The sequence below is a fragment of the Anthonomus grandis genome, chromosome 9, assembly GCF_022605725.1.
Source record: "Anthonomus grandis grandis chromosome 9, icAntGran1.3, whole genome shotgun sequence".
Taxonomy (NCBI): Eukaryota; Metazoa; Arthropoda; class Insecta; order Coleoptera; family Curculionidae; genus Anthonomus; species Anthonomus grandis.
The window spans coordinates 13,759,240-13,770,314 of NC_065554.1; the positions used below are offsets into that span (position 1 = coordinate 13,759,240).

At 31.2% G+C, this 11,075-nt stretch overlaps 2 protein-coding genes across 2 annotated transcripts in view; one reads left to right on the top strand and one right to left on the bottom strand.

The window, feature by feature from the left end:
- Positions 1 to 11,075, top strand: part of LOC126740106 (fatty acid-binding protein, adipocyte) — a 484,513-nt gene that overhangs the window by 29,717 nt on the left and 443,721 nt on the right. The gene's annotated exons all lie outside the window — the stretch shown is intronic.
- The window catches only part of LOC126740098 (fatty acyl-CoA reductase wat-like), a 49,135-nt gene continuing 39,338 nt past the window's right edge, over positions 1,279 to 11,075 (bottom strand). The window contains exons 5-9 of the mRNA XM_050445992.1: positions 9,010 to 9,119; positions 8,747 to 8,947; positions 2,820 to 3,075; positions 1,853 to 2,110; positions 1,279 to 1,705 (exon numbers count right to left, since the gene is read on the bottom strand). Coding sequence (XP_050301949.1) covers positions 1,606 to 1,705; positions 1,853 to 2,110; positions 2,820 to 3,075; positions 8,747 to 8,947; positions 9,010 to 9,119 — 925 coding nt within the window. The 3' untranslated portion in view covers positions 1,279 to 1,605. The remainder of the gene's footprint in view (positions 1,706 to 1,852; positions 2,111 to 2,819; positions 3,076 to 8,746; positions 8,948 to 9,009; positions 9,120 to 11,075) is intronic.

The following is an 11,075-nucleotide window of genomic DNA, read 5'->3' on the forward strand; positions in this document are numbered from 1 at the left end:
GGCTCTATTACCACGAGATTTTCCTAGGCGTCTTGAACTTTCTCGTTGGATGTTAGAAGTCATTGAGCAAAACTCTCAGTTTTTAAAGCAGACTCTGTTTACCGATGAAGTTTTCCTGAGAGGTAATCATTAACCATAATAACTACATTTGCGTAGAAACTCTCCATGCCTTTGAAGCTAATCACCAACAACAATTTTCTTTAAATTTATGGGTTGGAATCATTAAAGACCACCTTATTGGCCCGTATTTTGTACCACAGAGATTGAATAGGGAAACATACACTCGTTTTCTCTAAGACATACTTCCAGAACTTCTTGAGGTGGTACCCCTAGATGTTAAAAGAGTAATGTGGTTTATACACGATGAGGCTTCCGCCCATTTTAGTTTATTAGCACGTCGTTATTTAGGCGAAACATATCCAAATCATTGGATAGACCGAGGCGGTCCTCAGTTTTGGCCACCTCGGTCACCAGATATAAATCCAGTTGATTTGACCACTTAGGGTCATTTAAAAACTTTAGTGTATAGGATTCCGGTACTGGATATTGATGACTTGAGAAATCGAATCATTAATTCATGTGCAATACCTAACAGTATAACTTTGCTAAATTTTATTGCTAATATTTGAGATTAACATACACTTGCACTTTTTAATATTCAGAGGTAGTTTATTTATTGTACACCAGTATCGTTCAGTTCACCATCAACGCCAGTATGCTAAAGCATCAAGGTCTCTTTGCAACAGATCACAATCCTCTTTAAATTCTATTATGCGAAATATTTTTAAGTCATCTGCAAATAGAAGACAGTCAGACATAACGGTACCAGTGATATCATTGACAAATATAAAAAAAATAAATAGGTCAAGATTGCTTCCTTGAGGAGCACCACACGTGTGGGAGAATAATTTGTGGAATAATAATTGATGACTTAAAGCCATTGAATTCAACAAACTGGGAACGATCTTTCAGATAGGAAATAAAGAGTTTTACATGGTTTAACCTATCGAAGGCCTTCGAAAAATCTGAATGCTCAACATGCAATTGTCTCTTATGTCCCACAGCTTTGTATGTTTTTTATAGAAAACACGTGAGATTCGCGACGGTCGACCATAAACTAAATAAATAATAAAATAAACTAAATAAAAAAAAAATAAATAAACATAACTAAAGAAACCATATTGTTTTAAAGAAATCATGATTTTCGGTATTCGGCCTAGTTATATCGTAAAAAATTAAAAATCACTTGAAAAAGAAATTAATAAATAAAAAAAATCCTTTAAAGGTAAAAAAGTTTATTTCACTATAAATCTTTATATACAACAATTTGCTTCAAATTATCTAACATTCATAAATCATTCTTACAATTCTTACAAACTAAAATACTCGTAAAACTTATAAAGCACCAAATAAATGTAAAACTATTATAATTTTAGTCTTGAAATTAGACTAAAGTTACCAAGCTTAATTTCATATATAACTTTAAAAAAAATATTAATAAAAGCAATATTTTTATAAGGAGAAAGTATTTTATACAAAATCATTTAAATATTTCTTTCGAAATTCTACTACACCTAAAATATAAATAATAAAGTCAATAAATAGCTACAATACGAACGATATTAACAATTTGGAACAGGAATATGATAACCAGGTTAGTCCTGCATATGACAGGATTTTCACTAAGTGGTTTGCGTAGTAAAACCTATAAAAAAAATTATCAGTTAGTATTTATTTTAAAAAAGCACTTGAGGCTACAATTAAATAAACTGGTTTATAATAAAATATCCTAATAACAAGTAAGTATCCTTAAATTGGTTTAATAATTTTTACAACTAATATAAATATTTACCATGTCCATTTTACTCTAGCAGTCTCCAAAGTTTCCAAAGGATCTTGCAATAAATAAATTCTGACTCCCTTTAAGTAGGTCTGGAAAAATTCATCCCAGTCTAATTGCTTCAAATCGCTAAAGAACAATTCTCGATCGTTTTCGCACATCACTTTTTGTTGATTTCTAACTCTGTCTGATTTGACGTGCCATTCTCTTGTAGAGAAGTATGAGATGACATTTGAGAATTTGTGGACTTTACGGTAAGCTGCCATTAATCTAGAAGGAAAATTGTTCATTGAATATACCAATGCAATGTTTTTATATAACACATTCTGTAGTTATATTGGTTTTAGGAGAGTTAAAATTTAAATAAGTAATAAAAAGTGATTAAGAATATTTAACCAAATAAAATTAAAATTGTCCTAAATATTTCTTATAAATTTCTTTTAAATCTATATTAGAAAGATAATTTTACACCTATAGGTTATGTGTATCACAATAGTGGTAAAGATCTTTTTTATATAAGATCTTGGAGATATTTTTCTATGCATTTTTTATAATTATATGTTTTAATTTAATATTCTTTATTTAAAAGACAATTGTTTTTAGTTTAAAACATTATAAAGTGCATAACTTGAATCTTCTACCAATTATTGTAACACATCTTAGCTTTTTTATCGTTCATTTGTGATCTTTACGACTTTAATTTTGTTCATAACTCCAAATTATCCTTGACACTATACTTTCTAAAATTAGAGTGCACTCTATAAAAATTGGTTTGTGTAAATTGACTAAAATAAATGGAAATGTTTTACTAACAATAAAAGAAATATTACTATCAAAGTAAATAGTCTCACTGTAATGAGTGGCCTGTTGTAAAAAGCTGGTAAAAAAACCCTTTTTTTTCTAAATGTAATAAAATTGAGAGAAGTTGTTGAAAATATTGTTTTTTTGTGTTCAAGATATTAGTTAAGTAAAATCTTACCGTGGTTTCCTTCCAGTACAGAATAAGATGGAATCAGTTAAAATTGCTGGTATAGTATGTAATAAGAAGGTGAAGAGTAGATATATAGGATAGTATCTATATAAGTTAAATTGATAATACCATATGCATTTAATTGATGGGTATTTGATTCCATTTATTTCACTAAGATACATAAACTTTCCCCATGTGATTGGTTTATCAGTGCCAGATTCATAGTTGTAGACAGGAACTTCATAGTGGGTGTTTTCTTTTGTAGCTATAAATAAATGTTTTATATTTAATTATCAAACAAAAGGCATATTGTGTTATGTGAATACTTAAGCTAGATGTTTTACCATTAGTATGATTTAATTATACTAAATTCCAATAAATAATACTTAAAAATGGACATGCTAAAAGAACTTGATAATTGAATCGTAGTTCTCATAGTAGTGCAAATAAAAATTCCTAATGTGCATGTTGCAATTTAATATAAATTGACAAATAAAATTTTTCGCAGCAAATGTTTAAATGATTATCGATATTTCTATTTTCATAGACAATCATTTTCTTAGAAAGATATTCCGTGTATCTACATTACCGAAATTTTAAAGATAAATATGGTATCTAATTTGTTAAACTTTTATGTCATATTTTTGCAAATAAGTCGTCATCGCTTTATTATTAAAACGTTGCAATTGGTTTTTCACTTATTTCCAGAAAATAATCGTTAAATTCTCATAATCATAATCAAAATTTACTTATCACATTTTTCCCAAAGAATTTATCGCAAAAAAATCCAAATGCCTGTTATCTAAATCATCTAATTGTCTTTTTTATTTCATTTAAATTAATTTGCTATATATGAATGACCAATTTTATTCTTTAAATTAAAATTCTTGGTGCCAAAATACTCAAGCATTAACAGACAGCAAAAAAGGCAAAGCCAAGTTAGAGAGAGAACAGCAATGTCGCTCAGAAGGAACATGTATTTTGATGTGGTGAACATTGGAATCTAGCAGACCCCATGATCGTAGATTCTCGCTAATAAAATAATTTGCCTCAAATTCTGTTTATGAGAAGGAAAATTTCTTAAAGTTCTTTTTGCGAACTTTTCGTGCGAGGCTCTATAGAAAATGCCAAGATGTTAGCTTGGATTAAACATGGTTTCCGAACAAGAGAAGAAATAACTTGGTACAAATTTGTCAGGACCAAAGAAAGGATGTTTTTACGTGTTTCATCGAGAGACCTGTGACTAAATGGTAAAGACATTCGATTAATTAGCAATCTGTACTGGACTTAGAAAGCAGTAATACGATTGAGCAATTTGTCAACAACCGAGAAGTTCGTTATGAAAAACGGTGTCGAAGGGTGTAAGACAAGGATGCGTTTTATCATCGATGTTGTTCAATCTCTACTCAGAAAAAGTTAACTAAAGTAAACGGAAAGTGACACATATCAACAACATCAGATATTTAGATGATACCGTAATAATCGCGGATAATGCAAACGATCTTCAGGAATTATTGAATCACGTAAATGAAACAAGCACAGGATTGAAAATTAATATAAAAAAACGAAGTTTATGGTCGTGAGTGAGATTGATATTTCAGAAATCAAAATTTAGATAAATGAGAAGGACATTGAGTAAGTCACGCAATTTTTAAGAATGTGGGATGTATGTCAAACCAAAACTGAGGCCTATAATAAGAGAAAAGATGTAGAGTAGAATAATCAAGAGCAAACTTCCTTAAAGTCAAAAAATTCCTTACAAATAAAAATCTAAACTTTAAACTAAAATATAAAAATCTAAAATGTTACGTTTGATCAGTTCTTTTGTACGGTATAGAGGCCTGGATATTAAAAGCAAGTTCCATAAATAAATTAAAAGCATTCGAGGTATGGTGACTGAGAAGAAAGCTGAGAATATCATGGATACACCATATAAAAAATGAAGAAATTCTTCGAAAAGCACAAATAGAAGATCTTTGAAAGAGAGCTTTTGGAAATAATAAAACATAAAAAATATTATACCAGGACATATTATGAATGAATTCCAGTGCCTTAAGCTTCAAGGTAATATCGAAAGAGGAAAAAGGGAAACAGGATGAAGGAAGCTGTCATGGTTGCCGAATATTAGACAATGGACGGAGATAAGTAGTTTTCAAAAACTCCAAAATGCTGCAATTGACAAAAACATATGACGGACGCCTTCATTATAGAGTGAATTGCACTTCACTCTATAATGAAGGGGTCGAATAGGAGAAACGCTATTGGTTTCTTTTTAGCTTGTGACTTATTTGCTATTGCAAATTAATACATTGATTTGCGTACTTAGGATTTGAGAAGAGTAGAGCTGTATGGCGCCTGCTATAGTAGAGAGTAAAAACTCAGTTGCCTATATCTGTCATAATAGACAAGTTGCTCTAGAATAAATGATATGGCTAACGAAGGTTCTTATGAATGATCTTCGCCACTGCTTTTCAAGCTGAAGAATACTTTATATAATTTTTATTATTAGAAATTTAAGTTGCAGATACCAAAACACATACATCTTAATCTGCTTTGAACATAGAGCCTACGTTAATAAGACTTAGCAAGAACTAAGTGTTGACTGAACAGTATGTCTGGTCTCTAAAATAATCGTAATAGTAAAGGGGTAGACTTTTGCTAGCCTGAGATCCACGAAGCTGTCTGTGGATCATGAACCCACAAGCAGCATAGCAAAATGCGTAACTGTTGTATCGCTGAGCATACTTTGCTAGATAATAATACTCTTCGAAAATGGACGTTTGGCCCTCTCACCATCTCAGCAGATAATTACTGGGCTAAAACAGACACGAATTGCTTGGTATTATAACTGGACCCTTAAAACGTCTTTTTCACACCTTGAACAGTTTTTTTCTCCACGCCTATAGCATGTGGTTTAAATATCTAAGCAATCTTTACAGAGTGCCCGGTAATGATTATTGCCTGAATCGCATTTCCAAGTCTACTGGCTTCTGCTAGTAACCAGCAAACCACGGTATGTGCCTATTGCACTTTAAAAGACTTGATTGTTTTATTGATGTCCAAAGTTTTGTGAATAAGTATTTTGCCGTTTGTTTTATTAGTGTTTTATCAATATGTTATATTGTTTTAACTTTCAAGCTTTATTTTTTATAATTTGACATAATTACAAAGCTATAAGATCTTTCTCTTCACTCGTTGTCTGTTTTTGGACGTCGTGACTTAATCATGGAAGCTGCACAGTGATCCTTCGACATGATTCTCTATCTTCTAACATTAACACTCTTAATCTCTTATTACCAACTCTTCCTTGGATCATAAGTTTTTTTTCTAATGTTTATAGCAGACATATATAAGGTTGTTAAATATTGCAGTATTCAGGGCTCTGCGGATGATACGCAAATTTATTATTCTTTTAGGGCTGATGACGTATTGGGGGGTTTTAGTAGAATAAATGAAGATTTGTCATGTATTTCAACTTTCTCGTCGACTAATACTTCGACGACACTTAAGTGCATGTCCATTGCTGGTTTTAAAGTAAAATTAAGGTCGCATTTTCTCACGTTATAGATGATCTCCTTATAATTTAAATGGAAAATGTGTACATTTTTTTTCTTCTTTTTTAGTTTTATGTCATTGCTTATTTTCCAACTCAAGATAGATTTCATGGGTTTCACGGGTTTTCTATTATCTTCTTTCTATAACTGCTACCTATGTAATTTGGTATATATTTTCGTTCATGTAATTAGAGGTTAAGTTGATTTGCCCTAGGCTAGACTTCGCCTTTGTACATTTTGGTATAATAAAGACATTATTTATTTATTTATTTATTAGTGCAGTACGTTATCCATAGTATTCTTAGCATTATACGGTAACATGTCATTTACGTCAAACGTCTCAATTCTTCTTCGACACGCCGCATTTTTGGTCGAGGATTCCGATCCATACTCTGCAATAGGAAACACTAGGGATTTCATAAGTTTCATTTTAGTTTTCTTACGGATACGATGGTCTCTCCAGATTTTGACCAGTCTATCTAAGGCCTTCTTTGCCATCATAATTCTTCGTTTGATCTGCTGCTGAGCCACCTTTATTTGTCATTTTCATCCCTAATAATAAATAAATAACTTCTTCCTTTATTTCTATGTCTTAGATTAGCTGTAGGGATAGATGAATCGTTCCTACCCTATTTATAATCATCAGACGACATTTGGATCTATTAAGCCGTAGTTCACATTCCATACTTACTTATTCTGTGGGTTATAAGAGTCATGCATTTCTTGTTCATTATTAGCCATTGCGATAGTGTCATCAGCGTGCCGAAGATTAGAGATCTTTTTTCCTCCAATAGATACTCCAGTAACCCAGCGCCTTTCTCATGATTCACTCTCTATAGATATTAACAAGGATAGGGAAGAGAATGCATCCCTGCTGTATGCCTTTGCCCACTTTAAAGTTCTCTCTATGAGAGTTGATTTCCTATTCTTATTTGAGCTATGTTGTTATCATAGAGCTATTTAATGAGGTAGGTCTGATGATCGGGAACTCAGTGCACTGTGTTAAAAGCCTTCCTGTAATCCAGGAAACATATATAGCCGAGATTTTGTATTCAAATAGCTTTTCAACCATCTGTCTAACAACCAATTTCAGATTTGGTCTCTTATATTTTAACTAGGCACACAAGACCTGCTTGTTCTGGGGCTATATTAGGAAGAAGATAGCTCTTGCGTTTTTCTTGTATGATGTGCAGTGATATTTTGCTTAAGTGATTTATTAGGGCAATGGTTCTGTAGTTACTGCATTCATCTTTTGGGTATTTTTTGTGTAGTGAAATGTACATGGATTTTGTCCAATCTTCTGGCTATTTTATTGTTTTTCATACTTATTGACAGATCTAGTGCAGCAAGGTGATACCTTTGTGACTAGTACATTTTAACATCTCTGCGACGATATTATCTGAGTCGGGCGATTTTCTGTCTCTAAGTTTTTTAGGTTCTTACTTGACGTCGTATCTTAGAATTGATAGTTCATTCATCTGAAACTAAAGCGGAAGGTTTTCCTGTACTTTATTCTCTTTAGATCCCATAAAATTCTTGCAGTATTGACGCCAACTTAATATGATTTCAGATGTCGCAGTTAGTCTGATCCCATTGAAGTAGTATTCCTTTTACAGGAAGATATTGGGCTTCGAAGGTTTTTGAGAGCATCTTAATTTTTTTAAATAGATCCTCAGGCTTTTTTTTGGGATCATAAAATATATGTACTCAAAATTTTGTAATTGTATATCTTTTTATTTGTTTCAGATAAATTATTATTTTACATACAATTTCTCCATATATTTTAGATTTAAACAATAGGAATTATGCTGCTTTGTATACTAACATTTTTTGGTACAAATTAAATAATGTTGCTGTATGTTAAGTAATGTAAACAATTTTAAAAGCACTCAATTCATGAGTATCTGAAGCGTCGGTTTACAGATTTTGTCAAACTCTTTTAAAAGAAACATTAGCTCACGCTTTAGTTAAATTAGTTAAACTATCGACAAATATTCATTCCTTACCAAGACAATTTTTTTTAATTATATTCGAAAAAAAAATACGTGAAATTGCAGAATTCTATGAAAGTGTTGTAAGTAATCATCTTAAACGGACGGTATACAATATACGTGATAGGCATACAAAAAATTGAATAACTAAATAATCTTTGGAGAATATGACAATATTTTGATTCTCGTATTAATATTAACAATAGCTTTCATCTAAAATATTCAGGTTCTAGGAAAAACATTTACCAAAAAAATATATAACTTACTTCTTACTTAAGTAAAATGGTAGTGGGCTTGGGACTAAAAGTGAAAAATCAATTTTAGGCAAAACTAGAATCTGATTTAATTTTTCATAAAAAATATGTTTCTTTCTAAACCTAATATTTTTTACCTTTTTTGAAATCTTCTCCAATTTCCCATGCGCTTGTAATTAATGAATTTACACACATATCAGCTGGCACCAAATTGGCGTTAACATTGGAATCGCAATATAAAGTTCTTAAAAGTCCTACGCCAGCACCTGCACATACCCCAGTGGGCCCATACATATTATTTATCCAGGATTTGATTGGTTCTTTATAAGTTGATACGACTAAAAATTAAAGAAAGAAAATATACATTATCTTGTATATTCACCTTATTTAAGTGTCTTACCTATGGCTGGTCTGAAAATACCAACAGGCATATTTTCAGATTCCTCCCTAACAACGTCTTCAGCGATTTGTTTTGTGTAAGCATAACTATTTGGATAAGGACCAAGCAGTCTAAAAAAAGTAATATCATATTATTGGCAATAAATACTAACGCTATTTTCTTCTATATGAGATAGTATTTTTTAAACTAATACCCAATATGAATTCATATTAACAAGGCAGATTAAACCTTTAATATTGCGATATGTTTAACACACATTGATACGATTTAAATAAAGTATTTTGGGTGACTGATATAACTGTTTTATGATTGAAGTGTCACACCAAAGGTTCGAACCATAGAGTAATAAAATAATAATGAGAAAAAAACTGTCATGTTCATTATATATTGTAGAGATCATGGATGAACGTAAAAAATTGGTATACATATGGTCAAATGTACTTTGTGTAGATCCAGATTTAATTACGATTATAAAACGACGCATGCAAATAAGTTACATAGTGAACAACACATATCAGTGAAAAATGTTAGTACTGCAGAAAATCCTTTTGTTTTGGCTGTAAATCAAACAAAAATAGTTACAAGTAATAATTCTTAATGTTTAGATAGGTATATACATATTATGTATTTTTCGTCTTTCTTCACTTTTTCTTATTGTTGATGATATATATTTTAGATTTTGTTTACCTGGTCCTTCTTGTACTACCGTTATTAGCACTAATTTCGTCATTGTCGAGGTAATTAATGAAAGGAAGGAATACTCCAAAAATGCCGTTGGTACACATGAACTGTTAGGTAAAATAATTTTGAGTTTTTTTAAATTTATATTCTATTCTTAATTATTATTTCCATTTATTTTAAATTACTATCCCTTCTAAATTATTTTGTTATACTTTAAACTTCTATACATCTATAGGCGCCGAGAAAGAATTAGATTCTGAATGTACAGGTACAAACAATGATATACGACCTACAACAGAATTCGACACTATAAGAGAAGTTTTGTGAATTATACAACTAAAAAAATGTGTAGCAACATGTAGACAAATGAGCATCAACGAGAAAATATTATCATACTACATGATTCTGGAATGCGGGAAAATCTAAAATATAGTGATGAAGAAAGAAAATTTTTAATCATTGGAGCGTCATCAATCCTTTCTCAGTGACACTTAAATGCGCAGTGGTATAAAAAATACGAGTTCTTAGAATATGGCATCGTTAAAAATGCAGCAGTTTGCTTTGTTTGTTTTCTTTTTCTTACTAATCCTGGGAGACAAGAAGGCATTAAAAATGAGGCAAAATGAGGCAAAATGTGTTATGACGGAGATAAGTTAAAAAAACTGAAATAACATGTCAGCTTTATATCACATAAATCGGCTTTGATGCATTATTATATATTTTTTTGAAAGATCGCATCACATTGATGCACTTTTAAGTCTTGAAAAGAAAAGCTTTGAAAGAAAAAGAAATGTTCCTGGCATAAAATTCATTAGTCATCAAAATACTACTCGACGTTACAAAAACCCTAGCTCGTCAAGGTCTGGCATTAGGAGGAAATAAGGATTTAGATGGAAATTTCGTTCAAGTCATCAGACTTATATTATGTCATAATCCTGTTTAAAAAAAATGGCTTTTAAGTGCCAGATCGCAAAATGAACTAATAAGATTGTTGCCTGATCATGTTAAAAATATAGTTATTGAAGGGATAAAGACGGCATCGTTCTACACAATTATGATGGACCATACACCAGATTCAAGCAATAAGGAGATTCTATCTGTAGTTGAACACACTATCGATAGCAAGAACAGCCCAAAAGAAAGGCTATTAGGTATTAAGGTAGTAACAGATAACACAGGTGACGGGACTGCTACAGATATAATTGAAATCTTAACAACAAATAATATTGACTTATCTAAATTGGCATTTCAATCCTATGACTTTGCTTCGGCAATGTCCGGAAAATTTAAAGAGGCTCATCAAAGAACATCCGAAAATATAGATCATTATATTTTATATATACCCTACCAGGCACACCGCACAAATACTGTAGTCGAGCATAGCT